Consider the following 20,136-nt stretch of genomic DNA (forward strand, 5'->3'; position numbering starts at 1 on the left):
GAGAGAGGCGGATATAAGGTGGGATGAGTTCTTTGGTTGAGAGTCGTTGAGGTCTAGAGTTTGTAATGGAGCAGATGGGGATAACTGGGAATCCTGAATTATGACTGGATGAGGGTGGGAGTTGAACATTTCAGAGTGATTGGATGGAGGGGAGGGGTGGGTTAGCGAGACTCTCTCCAAGGTGAATGGATATATATTTGGTCTAGCATATTAAGGTTCGGTCTGAAGATTGTATGAGGATGATTCCATTGTGATAGATGTTAACGGTGGCTGCAGCATTGAAGAATGTGGAGGGTAGGATAGATAGAGTGAATCCGTGCGCTGTTTTCTTCATGGAAGAAACCTTAAAGAGAGCGGGAGAGGCTTTTCTCCATTGCGCTCTTCTTTTAGTGAAGAAGATGATGTCGTTTTTGATGAGCCCTTTGTTCATAGAGAATATGGGTCATAGATAGGGGTTTCAGGATGAGATTTTAATAAGTTATGTTTGTAGCATTTTGCTGCTTTTTTTGAGAGGTGTGGAGGCTAAGTGATGGATTAAGTGAAATTCCTGGTGCGCTCCATAGTGTGGGTAAAGACTAGATTCACAGAGGGTAAACAAAAGGAAGACTATCTTGCAAAGAGCTGCTCAATTAGGGGGAAAGAGTAACAGGGTTATGCATGAAGACAATCCAAAATGGCTGCTCTATTAGCTAACTAGTACAGGCAATGAAGTCCTATCTATTTCCGTTAGAGGTTATCAAGGAAAATAGTCCCTTTTCTATGTTTACCTTATTGTGGCCATTTTGTGTGTTATCAATGGATTTCCTCTCATGGAGTTCTGAGTTCAGTAGGTAGAGGTGGATCAGCTTATGAAAAGATAATTTGCCAGATTCCCGAAATAGGGTAAGCTTAGGAGTGAGACCGAAGTGTTTCTAAAAATGCCCAAATTGAAAGGATCTGCAGAGCTCCAACTATGCCTGCAGGGCTTTTAAAGGATGTACAGATATCAGGAGGCTCAATGATCAATCATAGGACCTCCAAACAAAACTGAACAAGCCTCCCTCTATATACGAGAGGGGTCAGGGGGCCATTCAGGAAACTGTTAAAAAGATAGTGAGGCTCGTGCTAAGGAGGTACTAGGGAGGGGGAGGGTTGGGAGGGGGACTCTGGACACTGGTACCTTAGTAATGTGCATTTCTATCACTTAGTTTCCTAGTCTGAATCTGTATCAGACGTGGCTTGGAGAAGAGTTGGGGTAGATTTCTACGAGGGAAGGGGAGGGGTGGGAGGGTGATGCTGGACACTGGTACCTTAGTGATGTGCAATTCTATCACTTAGTTGCATAGTCTGAATCTGTATCAGATGTGGCATAGAGAAGGGTTGGGGCAGATTCCTACCTGGGCCTTTCCCTCTATATTATTGTGTGTCTGTGTCTCTATGGGAAGAGTAGAGATTGTATACGTTTGACTGGACTGATGCAGGATTCTAATTCTATACCTAGTTTTGGTGTAAGCAGTCTGCACTCACTGACAGTGTTTAGGAAAATTAATACTGCAACACATCTTTGTTCATCTTTGATTCCTTACAGTGCAGTTCACACTTCATCAGTTTTCTGAAAAGTTTGTTTTTGTATGTGGTTGCGTAAGTTATTTGTCTTGCTACATAAATGTGAATTTTTGTGTTTGCAGCATGATGTGTTTGGACAAAATATTGAGTTTTTAATATTATAGGACATAAATATTGTTAAAAAATATTGTTACTACCAAAATATTGTGGGACGGAATATCATTGGCAAGACTATTATTTTTTGTTATAAAATATAATTTTCAAGATTTTGTGCACTTCATGGCCAACTTAGATTTGCAGACCAATTTTTCCAAATCTTTTATTATGACCCGTGGCCCCAAGTGCTCTCAAATTTCCAGCATTACAGTTGGTTCACACTTTTTATTAAGAACAGATACTTTTTTCTATCTGGACGTTACCTTTATCGCAGCAGACTCTTGAGCTCCCCATCTTTCCCAAAATAGGGTAAAACTAGCTAGAGCAGCTGGTTCCTTGTTAATTCTCCATGCCCGTCAGGTGGATGGGCATTGGCTCCCATGCTACAAATATATGCCGTCCAATGTGCCCCAATAGCTTCTTATGGGACGGGTACCTGGGGCATAACTGACTGTCTGGTTTTGGAAAAGGAAGAGAACTAATTCTGCAGGAAAATCCTGGCTGCCCATATATTGACTTCACATTATATTTACCGTAAAGAGTTGGGTCTCACTTATCTAAGCAACTATATTCATACTAGACTCCCCTGTTGTGGCTGCCTACTTCGCAGGCACAGAAAGCATGATTAACAAAATACATTATCACTGACTGCTTATTCTGTGACAAGGGCTTATCAAATCCGTGGCTAGGGCATGTAAAAAAATCATTGGAAGAGATTTGTATTGGCCAATCCCTTTCTGATACTACCTCATGTGCTATTCTAGATATAAAGCACATGTTAGCACTATTATTAGCCAAGTCACAACAAGACAAGTTAAAGGTTGAATCCTTGAAGCCCAATTTAGTTAATTTGCTGAGCCTTAACACTGTGGCCGCCTCCACTAGTTATTTGTGGCAGTGCAGAGGGAACTGGGAGCGCCTTCTCTTATTCAGTTTTTGAACAGACACAATTACATTTGTACTGTGTTTTACCCTTGGGTACCAACAAAATTTTGAGGAGAGAATAAGCCCTTGTAATGGGACCTCCAATCAATCTAGGCTGCACTTTCTGTTTCGATGTATTCAAAAAACTTTTTTTTTAGTTTAGTCCATTTTATGAAATCAAGAAACTTTAGGCACTGTACCGCAGCCTATCATTTTCTTAGACTGTTGCCGGATGAAGAGACGCATACCTGCGCAAGTTTATTTCTTTTTGCAGCTGTTTCCTCATGGGATACATGCCTTTTTGACAAACTGATTTTATTATTATTATTGTATCTGTGGTGTATGTCCTGTGGGCTTTTTGGTCTCTGTAACTGGCTGGATAACTGATTTAGCATTTTAGCCCATTTTCTGATTGTGATATATTCTTTGTATCATGTCACGTCCTGCATTTCAGCATGTTAAATGAGCTTTCTGCAAATATAGTATTGTAATCCTTTTATGCACACGTTTGTGGTTGTTCTGCAACCGAATAAAGTTATATTGAATTGAATCAGTAATATTGTTGTTTTTAATGTAATTTTCTTTACCTTAGTTGGAGAAAAAAAAATATGATTAATGTAATATGTTTCAGTTAATATATTAATTTTAAGTGTTAGTATTTTAGTATAATTGTTATTATTATTTTTTAAATATACTTTGTAATTTCCAGGATTTTAGTAATTTAATTTTTTAATTTAATTAGTTACTTATAGTGTAGTTTTGGGGTTTTGGGTTTGTAGGGGAATAGTGTAGGTAGTTAATTAAATTAGAACTAATTTGATTTTAACGGTTATTCACTTTTTGTCGTACATTAGTTATTTAATTGCTTTTTAATGATGTAAATGGTTTAATTTTTATATTTTTCAGTTTCATTTGTTAATCTTACTTTTTATTATTAGTAGTAGTAAGTTACATTTTAGTAACATGTTGTTGGGTTTGTAAGGGAATAAGGTGGAAAGTAAATTAAAATAAAATGTATTTACATTTAATATTACTTATTTTTATGTCAAATAAATACTTAATTTATTATTAATTACGTAACCATCTTAAATATTTAATTGTTTAACTGTTAGTTTGTGTAGTGTTTTATTTATTTGAATGTGTAGTTTCTTTTTTATATGTTCATGACTTATAATATAGTAATATCTTTTAACATTGTGTTATGTTTTGTGGTTGGAATTAAAATTACACTATTTTTATATTTTTATTTATATGTAATAAATTGCTGATTATTTGTGTATAATTTTACAGTTAAACTTATTACGCTAGTCATTTGTTTTGCTTGAATTCTTAATTAATGTATTGTTAAAAGTTTTTGAAATTTTGTTTGTTGAATGATTTTTGTTTTTATATTATATATTTCTTAAAGTATTAATTTGAATTAAATAATTTGCTACTTATCTTATAATGTTGTTTTATTTGTTTTTAGACAAGTGAATGTTATAGGTAATTTTATTTTATATTTATTACATTTTTCTTTTGTATTTCTAAAACAATTGGTATTTTCTTAAATAATATCTTATTTACTTTTTCTATGTATTAAAATGTAATATTTATTTTGTTAGGTATTTAAATATTTTTAGTTGATGATTAGAGCTTGTATCCTCATAGGCAATTCCTTCAAAGTCAAACACTTTATCTAACGCCTCTTAGACTGGAGTGGAAGTAGTAAATCTAATGTTTGCGTAGTGCAAAACTTTTCCCTACTTTTACTGCAGTGGAAAGAGTAAATCACATTCCTCAGAAGTCCAACACTTTCCCTACTTTTACTTAGATAGGAGTGAGAAGAGTTAACCTAACCCCTTTTGAATTCAACAATTTACTGTACTGTTGCTTAAAGCTTAGTAGGAATAGTAAATATAGCCCTTCTGAAGTCCAACACTTTCCCTACTGTTAGTGAAACTGTATTTTTATTATTATTTATTTTTAATATTGTTCGGTTTTATTAAATTTTAAGAATCATTATAATATTTTGAGTAAAACGTGTTTTTGGAGTAGTTTAACATTTTACTATTAACACATTAGTCAAATTAATTATTACATTTTGTGATAATTGTGTATATATTATGTATGTATATATTGATATATATACACACACATTTTATTTATTTTTTGATCTCTATATTTAATCTAAACTTTTAAATAGCATTACTTTTATGTGTTTATGCAAATATTTGCATCTGTTTACAATATTTATTTTTTTGAACTCATAATATTTTAAATTACATTTATTTTGAAAAATTGTACATTTGTATTTCGTCTTTTTTAAGTTGTATTGGAGTTTAGAATAGATGTATTTTATACACACACAAACACACACACACCCACACATGCACACACACACACACATAAATATATTTTACGTGTGTCCGTGTTCATATCTGTCTATCTATCTATCTATCTATCTATCTATCTATCTATCTATCTATCTATCTATCTATCTATCTATCTATCTATCTATCTATCTATCTATCTATCTATCTATCTATCTATCTATCTATCTATCTAAAGGAACAATTAGTGAAAACTATTTATTGTACATTATATTATTTATATACTATATATATTTTAAATGTATGAATTTAAGAGACTGGTGTCACAGGAGTATTACATAGCTTCCTGCTGGAAGCAAACTATATATAACTTCTCTCTTGCAGCTCCATGGTATCATTTCATTTTAGAATGTGAATTTCATGTGGAAAGTTTGTAATGTAAATTTACAGGTGTCTCTTATTCACAACTAAGGGTAACTCTTACTTCTGTAATGTTGCACGTTGCACTCACTTAACCAAGCTGAGTGGCCCTCATTTTGAATTAAATATGTCTGTAGCTTTTACCAGGTTCAGTAGATAAATATTTTGTTTCAGTTATCAGTCACTGTATATTTAATGTGCAGGTTTTCAATAAAAGGTCATGTGATATTATTGGGGGAATGCAGAAGAAGGTCACAAGGACTCTTATGGCTCTTTGTTTGGATTTATGGGTTGTTAGTGAGTGTGTAAGACCACTTTCTTTATACCTATAAATTTGGTCAAATGTTACCACAGTGTAGATGTCACTACAATGTAAATATATTCCTGAACTTGTGGCAAACTGTTCGCAGCATCTACCTTGGGCAGTCACTCTTGCTTCCCATGCGAGCCTAATTAGAGATCTTCCTAGGGGATGTCATGAGCTAGGCTAGGTAGTCACCTGCATGTTGACTCAGTCTTAATAGTTCCGCTTGATATCATCAGCTAAATGGCCACACTGGAGTAAGATTTCTCTTACGAAAATATAGCCTGTGACTGTCTTATTTTTAAACTCCCACCAGACACTAATGTTGCATTCTGGTAGCCACTGTGACCTGCCACTTTAGGACTTCTCTGCATAGCTGGTATAAGATGGTTAGAATGTCATATTTTGCATCAATTACATCAACCAGTCTTTGACATGTAGGTTAAATACTTGTAAGATGTACAAACCTCCTCTTGTGTGCCCTGTCCAAGGGGAGGGGGTCTATGAAGAATGGTTTGAAGAGCAGAACATAAAAATCCCTCTGACCATTACCAAGTATCTCTAGTTGAATTTCTCTTTTCTAGAGGGGCTCAGTCTTCTGCAGCTTGGTCACCTGTCCTCAAGTGTACTGCAGAAATCCTATCCGAAGGCCAGGGGAATGCTGCCCCAGGTAAGCATTTGCATTCTTTCGATATTCTGATTTAGAGCTCGATGTCTCCAGCATGCGTTTCTAGCAGTGCTTTGGTGGTGGTGGTGGTGGTTAAGTCACTGTGGGGAAGAAGGCTACAAAGCAAATGTTCCCTCTGCCTCATGAGCCTTCCTCCCTCTTCTCTGGTTTATGCTGTTTTAGGTGCATTCACATGTGCTTTTACTTTCTCTTTGTCCTTAATATGTTTACAGTCTCCTCTCTTGTGCACGATTGCTTATTGAGAAGCACTTATAAGAGAGAAGTGACTGGGCTTGAGGAAGCAGATTAATGGGTTACTGCTTTTCAGTACAGCACTGAGGCCTTTTGGGAGTATACTGCATTTGTAGATTGAAAAAGCTCCCTGACAAAATCTTGATTGTAGCTCTCTTACCTGAGGCAGTTTCTTTGCTTGGCAGCCAGGACCACACCCCGGTACCATCACCAGTTTGTGAAGTGTTCCTCCTAGCTTGGGAGTAGTGTGGATACATGGCAGTCATTCTTATTTAGAGCAACCACCATTCTCCAAAGTAGCTGACGAAATCAAACATTTCCTGAATATTGGGAATTAGAGACTGATTAGGATGGCGGACGGACTAATGTCCGCCCGCCACCCTAACAGAGATGGGGACCACCCGACATACTGTTGGGGGTCCCACAGGCAAAATTACAATGCAGCCTCCACGGTGATGGTCGCATTGCACAGGCTGTCCATTGCAGCGAGTGCTGCTGGCTGCAGCACCCGCCGCAATGGAAAACAGGGATGTGTAACACATTCCTGTACTATGTGACAGGCACCATGCGGTGCCTGTCACTTGGTACAGGGATCTGTTGGGGAGCACCGTAGGTGCCCCCCCCACACCCAAAGAAAAGGGCCCAAGGTGAAGGGGGGCCCACTACTGGTCCCCAATATCCATCCCCACCCGCCTTTCCATGGCAGGTAAACCGTCATGGAAAGGATGGCGGGAGGGACACTCCTAATCCCTGCAGCTCTGCCTGGTAGGCACCACAACCATTGTAGGGATTGGGAGGCCCTCCGCAACACCTGTGGGCTCAAGGAGCCCGTGGATGCATGGTGGTCAGGCTTTCCGCCCTCCTGCACACCGCCCGCCATCAAGATCTGGTGGGCGGGAAAGCTGCTTCCCCACCATCCGAATCATCCCTAAGAGAAGAAATTAATTTAAAATAATTATTAATAACCTAGAACTAATAACATAAAATGTTCCAGCACATTCAGTCACCAAATTAAATCTTTATGAAATATTTAAAACGTGGAAAATATATTTTATTATGTAAATAATATTTTTAAACAAAATGCTAAAAACCCACCCATACTAGCTTATTAATATGAATTACTATTTGCTTTTAATGTAATTTTTTTTAAAGCTTAAAGTAACTATTTTTTTTTAAATAAGTGGTTAGTTTTTTTTAAACATAAATGTCTAATATAACTTTTTAATTCAAACATAAATTATGTATATATTTAATATTCAAGTCAAAATAATTAAATTAATTCAACATTATTTTCTACAGGGTTTTATTTGAAATCCCTTGATTCATTATTTTAATGGGAGAGTGTTTCAGTAACTGGGAGTGGCCATGTCTGATGCCGGTTTTACTCCAAGCCTGGGCTGGAATCCATTTATGACTCGTTTATGGTCTTTAGAGCTGCAGTAAATTGAAAAGTGTAGTTTTTTAAACAGGGTTTACTCTTTTCTCAGTTAATGTTTGCATTAGCATGTCCCTCCCTAATCTCCCCTGTAATCCCTACCTAAACTCTCACTTACTACTCTATACACCCTTCCTATTTTGGATTAAGAATTCCCCATTTTCCAACCCCTTCTTTAGTCCATGCCCACATTTAATATAAAAGCACTTGTGTACAGAGATCTTCACCGTTTTGGTGGAGGTCTTTGCATAGAAAAGATAAGAAAGTCAGAGGTAGAGATCTTCACCCATAGGTTACTGAAGAACATTTTGAAGTACTTGAGTAGTATTATTATTATATTGTGAATAGGCCCCTATGGGTCCGCTAATGTCCACTAATGTACAGTGAAGAAGTTCTCCATCGTAGATGTATCAAGTAATGCACAGTGACAGAGTTGTCAATGACACATGTCACTGGTAATATACAGTAATGTAGGTGCAGGTGGCTCACTATATTGCATTTGATATTTTGCCTGCTAAAAATATTCCATCCACTACATCGACTGCCACTACACTGTCAAAGTAAGTAGATGTGGACTTTGGAATATTAAATATATAGTGGCCTTGTCATTCTATAGTAGGTGAAGTAGAGGTTATGATATTTTTGTAGGACAATATTGCAGACCTCGATATAGTGACACATTTCCATTAAAAGAGCTGCCCTTGTCCTGTTACTAGTAATTCACAGCGAAGCAGCTCCCTAACACATTTGTATTTTGTAACATGCAGTATATGTCTCTGGCAGTGCACAGTAATGGAGATGTTTATAGATGCTGCAGTCAATGATGTGTCAATCGTAAGATGCCATGCACAGGATGCTACTCCTAAATATATTAGTAGTGCACAGTGATTAAACAGTCTGTGATGGTTGTCTGGTAACTGAGATGTGTATTGCATGTGTATGGTAACACATAATGATGAAGCTGTCCTTCATAAGTGTGTGTGACTAAAAAAAGGTAGATGTGTATAGTATGTGTCTCTGGCAATGCACAGTAATGGAGGAGCCAGTGGTATGCCTCTGGTAATACACAATTTCATTTGCCCCTTTTGTTATCTTAGAGTGACTTTGTTTTTTTCTCTATGTCTGTAGATGTGAGGAATGCGAGTATGACTCCCAGGTCTATGCTGATGGGGCTGTGTTCATCTCCTCACGAGATCCCTGCCTGAACTGTCGCTGCTTGGTAAGTATACAGCCTGTGATGGAAATCAACTAGGTGTATTCCCTTTTTGAAACGTAACATTCTCTCCTGCTCTACTTCTTCTTGTTGCTATTTCGCCTGTGCGGTAAGCTTGTGTTTATTCCACATTTCACAGGCTGGTGAGGTCTCTTGTGACCGTATGGATCGCAGCTGTTCTCCTCCGCAGTGCAGCCACCCAGGAAAAATAAATGGGCAGTGCTGCTCATCCTGTGAAAGTAAGAAGGATGAGGTATCCTTGAATGATTTGCAATGTTGTGCTTCATGAGTATCCTCTTCTCTTTACTCTGATCAAGAATAGTAATACCCGCAACAATATACTAAGTGGTCTGATAATTGTATTTTTTTACTATTTGTACAATTAGTCAGTTACTTCAAAGCACATGGAAAGCAGAGTGAAACGAGGAAAGGAAATTTGGTAACACAAATAAAAGACTTAGGGCCTGATTTAGAGTTTGGTGAACAGAGTATTATGTTGCAAACAGCAGAGTACCAAGTGCACACAGGAGCATTTGCTTGAAAGGTTTCTGGATCCAGTGTTGCAACTAGGGGGGTTCAAAAGGCGAGGAATCTGCAGTTAGATAGAGTATTTGCCAGAAAACGTTTAAGCAAGGGTAACTTAATCTGGGCAATGCATAGACAGCATCATGGGATGAAAACTGTTTTAATGCTATGTATCTAGAATTCTGTTTCCTCTGTGGCAAGAAAGGCCTCTGTTGCTCCATCTTCTGTGCCTGCTTTCATAGCAAGCCACACCTTTGGAAAGTGGTGGAAGGGCTTGTCTGCATTAAAACAATATACTGGTTCTCCTATTTGCCAAGCATGGCCTTTGTCTTCTGAGCTGCTAGTGTCCAGCTTGAGATTAGTCATGGACAAGCAGTTGCCACAGCACAAGATGCCAGGTCCTGATAAGGTGAACCAATTGAGCTCAGTCAAGCCACCACAACAGAGAAGTTACAAAGCTGAAAATGACGGTATGTGAGCATAGTGGGATGGGAATTGTGGTTGCTTGCCCTGTATGTTACCATCATAAACATGAGGCGAACGTCTGCTGCTCACCTCTGTACATTTCAGAAGTTTGAACCTCCACATTCAAAATACATTGCAAAATGTCCACAACCTGGATCACAGAGGCTCCAAGCTTGAGGAACACACGCAACCTTTAGTTGAGGGGACATGCACCTGGGGACTGCAAAAGTACATACACTACTTCAGCAGAATGGAGGACCTTTTGTAAGTCTTGTTGTTGCAGGGGTACATGCCCAGCCCCAGCCACAGAGATCCTGTGTCTCGAATGTCTGCTTTCTTTTCAGTGCTATAGCTATGTCCCCAACTATACTTTGAAGAGGTGTAACCTTCTAAATAATCTATGATTTATTAAGATTCCCTGCGCTGCGTTCTGGACCACTTGCAAGCGCTGCAGCAGACTTTTATTCAGTCCCGCATACAGCGCATTGCAGTAGTCCAGACGGGAGCCATGGAGTGCAACAGCGAGTTGTTTCCTTGCCTGCTGTGAAAGGTAGTGCCTAATACATAGAAAGTGAAATACGGAATCAACAAAAAAAGACAGCCATTAACATAGATTTTTTCAGAGACCTAACAAATTGCCAATACTTGTCTGCTCGCCCGTCCCCACTCGCCCCGCCGACACCTCTCCCAAATTCAGGCACTAAATTGAAGCTAAGCTTCATGGGGTCTGGACCAAGTCGTGTGTCAGCGAGCACATGAAATAGATTGTTTGCTGACTATCCCACTCCTGCGTGGATTATTCCCTGTTCCACTTGTGATGTGGAAGGCGAACGTGAGGTAGCAGCATATGCTTTTGGGGTGCCCCAGATGTCCTTCGGGCGTGAAGATCGTGGTAAAGTGCTGGTGTACAAATCGCTGTTTGTATTGCAATACGTTAAGCTACTTAACCAATTCGATAATGTAGGAGCTGTCTTACGTCCCCATTTAATGGCGATCTCTCTCTTTGCCAAAAGCAAGCCGATGGCAATGAATTTCTGGACCCCCTCGGGGAAGTTCTCCACATAGCCCATTAAAGCTACCTCTGGCGTGGGTGTGAGATCCAAGTCCACCATTTCCCCCAGCATCCGAAATACTGCCACCCAATAGTTCTGAATTTTAATACAGTTCCAGGAGCGGTGTATGAAGTCTGCTTGTGGTGCCCCACATTTTAGGCAACTGTGGGACCTATTCGGGTCGATTCTATGTGTTTTCTCTGGAGAAATGTAACTGCGTCACAGAAATTTAAAGTGAATCAGTTTGTGACGGCTATTCAGGGAGACATCCTTTATCTGCAAGCAGCACATGGCCCATTGCTCGTCAAGGATGGGGTGTCCTAGGTCAACCTCCCAGTCTGCATGAATTTTGGTATCAACTGGTATTATCGCTGCGCACGCTCTGTATAGTTTGGCAATGAGGTGTTCACCCCCTGTGTTCTCAATGGTAATGGTGAGCGGGGCGAACGATTCAGGTTCAAGGGGGGGCTGGGAACACATTCTTAACGTTCTCAATATAATTACTCTGATCAAGAATAGTAATACCCGCAACAATATACTAAGTGGTCTGATAATTGTATTTTTTTACTATTTGTACAATTAGTCAGTTACTTCAAAGCACATGGAAAGCAGAGTGAAACGAGGAAAGGAAATTTGGTAACACAAATAAAAGACTTAGGGCCTGATTTAGAGTTTGGTGAACAGAGTATTGTGTTGCAAACAGCAGAGTACCAAGTGCACACAGGAGCATTTGCTTGAAAGGTTTCTGGATCCAGTGTTGCAACTAGGGGGGTTCAAAAGGCGAGGAATCTGCAGTTAGATAGAGTATTTGCCAGAAAACGTTTAAGCAAGGGTAACTTAATCTGGGCAATGCATAGACAGCATCATGGGATGAAAACTGTTTTAATGCTATGTATCTAGAATTCTGTTTCCTCTGTGGCAAGAAAGGCCTCTGTTGCTCCATCTTCTGTGCCTGCTTTCATAGCAAGCCACACCTTTGGAAAGTGGTGGAAGGGCTTGTCTGCATTAAAACAATATACTGGTTCTCCTATTTGCCAAGCATGGCCTTTGTCTTCTGAGCTGCTAGTGTCCAGCTTGAGATTAGTCATGGACAAGCAGTTGCCACAGCACAAGATGCCAGGTCCTGATAAGGTGAACCAATTGAGCTCAGTCAAGCCACCACAACAGAGAAGTTACAAAGCTGAAAATGACGGTATGTGAGCATAGTGGGATGGGAATTGTGGTTGCTTGCCCTGTATGTTACCATCATAAACATGAGGCGAACGTCTGCTGCTCACCTCTGTACATTTCAGAAGTTTGAACCTCCACATTCAAAATACATTGCAAAATTTCCACAACCTGGATCACAGAGGCTCCAAGCTTGAGGAACACACGCAACCTTTAGTTGAGGGGACATGCACCTGGGGACTGCAAAAGTACATACACTACTTCAGCAGAATGGAGGACCTTTTGTAAGTCTTGGTGTTGCAGGGGTACATGCCCAGCCCCAGCCACAGAGATCCTGTGTCTCGAATGTCTGCTTTCTTTTCAGTGCTATAGCTATGTCCCCAACTATACTTTGAAGAGGTGTAACCTTCTAAATAATCTATGATTTATTAAGATTCCCTGAGTGAGTGGAGGGAGAAGTCTGTAGCGCTTTCTGGAACCCTGTAACCAAATGGTCTTTCAACGTTCTTTGCAATAGAGAAGGTAGATAGGGCTCTAGCACCCTTGTCCCCGCTTAACTATCACAAAAAGACACTATTCTACCAATGGTCAGAAGCAAAGCAGATCCACAATATGAAGTACACGTTCCTAGACAATACTCAGAAGGTTCAAAAACTCAGAAACAAATATGTGGTGGTAAAACGTAAACTCACAGCCACGAACTTGAAATATATGCTCTTCCCTGCCAAACTGAGGGTCAGACACAATGGGAAATCCCATTTCTTTGTGTCTCCTGATGAGGTGTGGGAATAGCTTCACATGACAATAGAACTGGAGCAGTATCAATGTCAGGCAGGGCAAGAACACCCCACAAAGACAATCACCACAGCTGGATGTCCTTCACAGGAAGAAGCGTGCCATGTAGATCACCAAGGAGTGGGAAATGGCTTATAGTTCGAGATGGGACAGTGGATGTTGACAATCATACCAATGACAGAGCAAGGGAAGCCAGTCCAGTCAGAAATCCAAAGAAAAGGATGAGGATGGCCGCTTAAATGGAGAACCTTCAGGATTGACCAAGAAGGAGCAGACTACCACAGTATAGAGCATGAACTTAGAAACAGTCTGCTAGCGGGCAAGGAGAAACACTATGTGGTCCCAAGTGCTGAGCGATAAGTAGAAATGTAGCAAACTGAGTGACCTTGGCGATGGAAGGGAAAAGAGGGAAGAAAATCTAAAGATGTAAAAGAGAAAAAAAGCGGTGATGCGCCAGGGGTGCTCAGCACTGAGAATTAGCTGTACCAAGGTTGGGGTTGAGCCTCCACCCTCCGCAAGCACAAGACAAACCAAGGAACAGCATAAGAAGACAACCCCTAGTTCAAGTGGTTGGGGGTTTAACATTGAGCAGTCAGAGCTCAGCTCTTTGGGGACTCGTTTGCATGGCCCTTGGCATGCGTGCCTCTAGAGAGCCTGGAACCCCCAGGCATATTGCTTTATATAGCATTGGATTGACATACTTGCAATATGAGATAATGACCATAAAGAGTTTTTACGTGGTAAAAGTCCAATGGTTGTGGAGCAAAATGGGGTGACACCAGTTGGTTCTTTTTCAAAGTGATTACCTGGGGCGACAGGGGAATGGAGTGCGATATCATACACAGGATCTCATGGAGAGGCAGTATATTACTGTGAACAGAGGGCTTCAATAGTATATTGGACAGAAACATGGACATGTAGCGTCACACAACGCCAACTATGATAAATGACCTGGTGGAGGTAATGGACAGAGTAGGATGCATTGGAGAAACATGCAACCAACACCGAGACAATACTCATGTCAGTCAGTGACACATGGCACATACAGGAGCCTGGACAACATTCTGGTATCAGAAGACTTTGCAACACGAGTATAGAAGGTACAGTATTTAAATCAGTTGCTCTCAGAACATTCCCCACGGAAGATAGAATATGATGGAGGTCAGCGATGACTCAAGCTATGCTCCAGAGACTAAATTCTTTACAAGATGCAGCCTTCCGGGTAGAATATAGTAACATTAGACACCTGTCTTGAAAATAACTTGGGAACAACAGACACCAGAGTGGAAGAATAGGAGGCCTTGAAACAGTGGTAAGAGGGGAATGTATGAGTAAAATGTATGATACATAACAGCAACTGCAGTACAACCTATGGTCCAACAGGAACGGGGAAATTGCAAAGTCGCAGGCGCTGGAAGTTAGTGACCCAGAGCCAGTAGAGAATGTACTAGAAGTTGGGAAAGGCATGGAGAGGAGGTGGCAGCCACTTGACAGGTTTACCTCCACAGAGTACAGACAAAAACTTCCTAAAGACAGGGATAAATAAGGGAAGCTTTTGGCCAGGTTGATAAAAAGAGAAAGTCCCTCCTCCCTAATACTATCTTTAAATACATCTGACTGAGCAGTAGGAGTAACACAAGCCAGTAGCAATGATACTCTCTTGGAGTACTTAACAAATCTCGGCCGGGTGGGACTGCTGAGGCTCGCAGAGGACCATCTGGCAGAGCTAGAATCAGAAGTAAGAGCTTACAGTTGCCATACTCAAGCTGCCCCCTCCCCAAATACCTCCCCCAGAAAACTTTAGGAGTGGATGGTTTCCCACTGTAGTTTTACCAGGTATTTACAGATATACTTCCAGACAGACTCATGGAGGTCTAACTGGAGGCTTTGAAAAGGGAAAGATTGCCAAAGACCTTGAGAGTGGATGTCAAAGTCATGGTACCCAAACAAAATAAGGACCTAGCAGAGCCAGCCTCATATAGACAGATATCCATGTTAAGAGTGGTTACAAAAGTGCATTCCAAATATGAGCAAGGAGACTCTTAGGGGTAGTTGGGACCCTATTGCAGGGCGAACAATGTGGTTTTACTCCTGGCCATAGCATGCTTGAATCTGAGATGCCTTGACCATGTCCTGCTTATAAAAGAGACGGCACAAATGAAGGGATCCCTGTGGCTCTTGATATTGGAAAGGTGTTTGACACCTTCAGCTGGGAACACTTTCTTTTTTTTAAACTTTATTTATCATTTAAACATACCAAGCTGTGGATTAAATGCACACTGTTTTGTACATATTTATTTATTTATTTATTTATTTATTTGCACTTTATATTGCGCGACTAAACCCAAAGGTGTCAAGGCGCCTAACAAAAAAGGATCAAAAAGGCAGAACACAACTACAGGTAAGCCTGCACAAAGAGACGAGTTTTCAGGGCAATTCTAAATGATTGTAAAGTGGGAAGGGACCTTAATTCCAATGGGAGGGCATTCCACCACTTTGGGGCCAGATTGGAAAAGGCTTTACCACCCCATCTAGTTTTCCGGATGCGTGGAACTGAGAGAAGCAGTCGGTTGGAAGAACGAAGGTTCCTACCTGGACTATAACGAGACAAGATGGATCCAATTCCAGTAGGGCTGCTTTTTGTTAGAGCCTTATAGACCATACACATTGTCTTAAAGAGTATACGGTCCTCAACAGGAAGCCAGTGAAGCTGCTTCCTGGCAGAGGTAGCCGAGGCACACCGGGGTAGATCCAGGACAAATCTGGCCGCTGCGTTCTGGACCACTTGCAAGCGCTGCAGCAGACTTTTATTCAGTCCCGCATACAGCGCATTGCAGTAGTCCAGACGGGAGCCATGGAGAGCAACAGCGAGTTGTTTCCTTGCCTGCTGTGAAAGGTAGTGCCTAATACATAGAAAGTGAAATACGGAATCAACAAAAAAAGACAGCCATATACATAGATTTGTAACATCATGACTTATGTAACCTTTTTTCAGAGACCTAACAAATTGCCAATACTTGTCTGCTCGCCCGTCCCCACCCGCCCCGCCGACACCTCTCCCAAATTCAGGCACTAAATTGAAGCTAAGCTTCATGGGGTCTGGACCAAGTCGTGTGTCAGCGAGCACATGAAATAGATTGTTTGCTGACTATCCCACTCCTGCGTGGATTATTCCCTGTTCCTCCACTTGTGATGTGGAAGGCGAACGTGAGGTAGCAGCATATGCTTTTGGGGTGCCCCAGATGTCCTTCGGGCGTGAAGATCGTGGTAAAGTGCTGGTGTACAAATCGCTGTTTGTATTGCAATACGTTAAGCTACTTAACCAATTCGATAATGTAGGAGCTGTCTTACGTCCCCATTTAATGGCGATCTCTCTCTTTGCCAAAAGCAAGTCGATGGCAATGAATTTTTGGACCCCCTCGGGGAAGTTCTCCACATAGCCCATTAAAGCTACCTCTGGCGTGGGTGTGAGATCCAAGTCCACCATTTCCCCCAGCATCCGAAATACTGCCACCCAATAGTTCTGAATTTTAATACAGTTCCAGGAGCGGTGTATGAAGTCTGCTTGTGGTGCCCCACATTTTAGGCAACTGTGGGACCTATTCGGGTCGATTCTATGTGTTTTCTCTGGAGAAATGTAACTGCGTCACAGAAATTTAAAGTGAATCAGTTTGTGACGGCTATTCAGGGAAACATCCTTTATCTGCAAGCAGCACATGGCCCATTGCTCGTCAAGGATGGGGTGTCCTAGGTCAACCTCCCAGTCTGCACGAATTTTGGTATCAACTGGTATTATCGCTGCGCACGCTCTGTATAGTTTGGCAATGAGGTGTTCACCCCCTGTGTTCTCAATGGTAATGGTGAGCGGGGCGAACGATTCAGGTTCAAGGGGGGGCTGGGAACACATTCTTAACGTTCTCAATATAATGGGCTTTGAACGTAACTTCTTGGATGGGTCTGATCTCTGTTGCAGATACTCACAGCATGGGTTAGATCTGGTGGTGTGACATCAGATAAAAGTAAAATTGAGAGGTGCACCAGACAGGACCACCCACTGTCCCCACGTTTGTTCTCCCTAGCAATTGAACTGCTAGTTATCTAGTTGAGAGAAGTAATGTGGCCAAGGGAATCAGATCAGGTGACATAATTTACACAATATCAATGTATGTGGATGATACAATGCTATATTTAGGCAAGCCGCAGGATTTGATCCCCATGCTTCTACAAGAGTTAGATACGTTTTGCATATTCTTTGTGCTTGTGCATTAATAGGAAAAAATGGTCCTGGTTCCACTGGCAAGCCTAGTGGGGAAAACTCAGCGGGAGCTCCTGACAACAGGCACGCAATGAGAGTTGGACTGGTAAAACATCTTATGCATCTGGTTGCACATAAAGGTGAAAAACAATATGACTATAACATGGGGAGGGTACTTCAAGGATTGAAGACCTCAATTCAGTTCTGGAACATGCTATCGCTTTCCATTATATGGAGAGTAACAATTGCTATAATGTGGTTCCTTACTCGCTGTTTATACATGCTCCAAAATACAGTGTGCCTGATATCAAGGATGACCTTGAGGGAACCAGAGAGCCTCAAGGTGTCTCTGTTATGGTCCAGGAAGAGAAGCAGAGTTCAACTTGATGTTCCAAAGTTCGACAGAGCACAGGGAGAGAGAGCTTGGTCTACCAGACCTGGAGCTATATTGTATAGCCAACTTGTAACAAGATGGTGCAATGAAGGAAGGAACAGGGAAAAAAGGTTACTGAGGAGTACGATAGATGAGGACACACTGCCGATGTGCTTTATGAAGAGAAGGAATCTACCAGATGATACTTTGCATGTAGTGCAGCAGGCAACCACAGCCTGGGACACTGTGGTCAGAAGAGTATTGAGGAAGCCTTTGTTCTGTAAATCCCTTCAGGTATGATGACTACAACTATTTCGACAAATAAGTGGCTGTGTTACTTACTAGGTGGAAGAAGAGGGAATGTCAAACACTGTGGATAAATATCCTCGAGTCAAATTTATAAACTTTGAGAAGGCCTTGATAAATTTGGGGTTGGGCTGGATAGTTCTTTTAGTTTGCTAAGTTGACCAAGACAGCCAGGGATATATGGACAGACTTGCAATGACATCTATAACCGTGGTGGCTACTCTGGAAACGGGATAGGGCCATAGGCTTGTTTTGTGTATATACATAAAGCCTTGAAGTCTGATAGATGACAGGCTCACTGAAGGCAAGACAGGCATCAAAAAGAGACCTATAGGAACCCTTGCCAGATGCAGAATAGAGGAAGGTCCTTGCAAAACCAGGCACTACCAGCTGGTTATTAAACCAAAATCCCAAAATTTGGAAGGTACATTATACATTTACAGCGCTAGGCCTGCTATCAGCTAAACGTCTCATAGCAATACACTGGCTTTTGTACAAGAGACCCACCAAGATTCCCTGGGAAATGGATATGATGGAATGGATGCTGAAAAATCATGAATGAGAGAAGTCATGACAGGTGAGCATGTGGCAGTTGATTTGACAAAAAGGGCAGAGATGATGAGCAAATTAGCAGAACCCCTGATATACACCTCCCACCAGGGATGGCTGGCTAGAAGTATAATAGGAAAGAGTGAGTGGAATGACTATGCCATCATTCGTTAAATAATAGGGAGTTAAAGATTTAGAAACAACTTACACAAGCATAACGGAAGGAAGATGGGCAACGGGCGGAGGCAAATATGGACCCAATACTATGTGTAGCGGAGTTAAACATTTTTTTCTTTTTTTAAATGTATTTATTCAATTTTTTAAAGTACAACATATACAGAGGTGCATTCACATACATCAATTACACATTTGCACATGTACAGGCGTTTTCTTTTACATACAACTTATTCCCTCGTCTAAGCTGAGGGTGTGTCCGTCTGTCGCCTATTTTGCACATCTATGTCCATATCTGACCGATTATCATTCTGTCTCATGAGTACATTTGACGTAGCGGTGTTAAACTTATGCGTGGAGTCGGAAAAAGTAGGCTGTCTATGTAGCGAATGAGAGAAAATGAAAGAGGGGAGTGTATCTGAAGTGTTCGAATATGAATCACTTTTTAAATGTTTAATTAGATTAAACTGGGTCTGTGCCCTCTGTTATGCTGGCTCTCTAGAATACCCAGACAGCCCTATGCCCCTCAGTTACGAAGGATTCTGACCCCCCAAGCCCTAGTTGATAGTCACTATGCCTTGCAAATAGATCTTCTCTGCCAGCCGACAGTGGGTGGCAGTCATGCACTCTATTTCTGCTAAGGGTGCAAGTGTCTGGTTGTGGTTTACATGTAGTGTTGGCGACATGGTGTAGTTTTCTTGAGATGGCAGTAAAATGCATGTAGGGTAGGGAGTAGCTCTACGTGTAGTGGGATGGGTGTGAATGAGATCTCGAGATCCTCACAAATAATGGAGCACCTGCCAAAGGGGGGCCTTTCTTCGTTCACAGTTTTATATTCTGTGGTTTGAAAGAAATCCGTGACAGTAAGCAGGACCGTGATAATTAATGGCAGTCCTCAAGTTAATGAGACACTGAAGGTTTCAACATGCTTTTCCGTGTATTGCAGATGTCTGTCCAGCTGACAGATTTGGTGTATACGTTTGCAATGACCGCAGTACATTGCCTGATTGGGTTTGCACTTCTAACGCACCTGACCTGAGTTCGGAATTCCTGCTGCTGTTATGTAAATCTAGTTTGTGTCTGTGATTGAGACCTCCACAGCACAGTTTTTTTTCCTTTTAATGTATTTTTATGTGTGATATGACTTGATGCAAAACAGAGAATGTTAATGTAGGTTTAATTGGCGCTCTGTGTTTAATATTAGCAAACGTTAGAACATACCTGTGCATCTTATTGCCCAATGAAAT

The 20,136-nt window shown here is 40.9% G+C and overlaps 1 protein-coding gene across 1 annotated transcript in view; it reads left to right on the top strand.

Annotated features, from left to right (window-relative positions):
- KCP (kielin cysteine rich BMP regulator) overlaps nt 1-20,136 on the top strand; it is a 622,724-nt gene that overhangs the window by 319,630 nt on the left and 282,958 nt on the right. The window contains exons 23-25 of the mRNA XM_078677796.1: nt 6,246-6,331; nt 9,144-9,234; nt 9,368-9,467. Coding sequence (XP_078533922.1) covers nt 6,246-6,331; nt 9,144-9,234; nt 9,368-9,467 — 277 coding nt within the window. The remainder of the gene's footprint in view (nt 1-6,245; nt 6,332-9,143; nt 9,235-9,367; nt 9,468-20,136) is intronic.

Source organism: Lissotriton helveticus, chromosome 1_1 (genome assembly GCF_964261635.1).
Source record: "Lissotriton helveticus chromosome 1_1, aLisHel1.1, whole genome shotgun sequence".
NCBI lineage: Eukaryota > Metazoa > Chordata > Amphibia > Caudata > Salamandridae > Lissotriton > Lissotriton helveticus.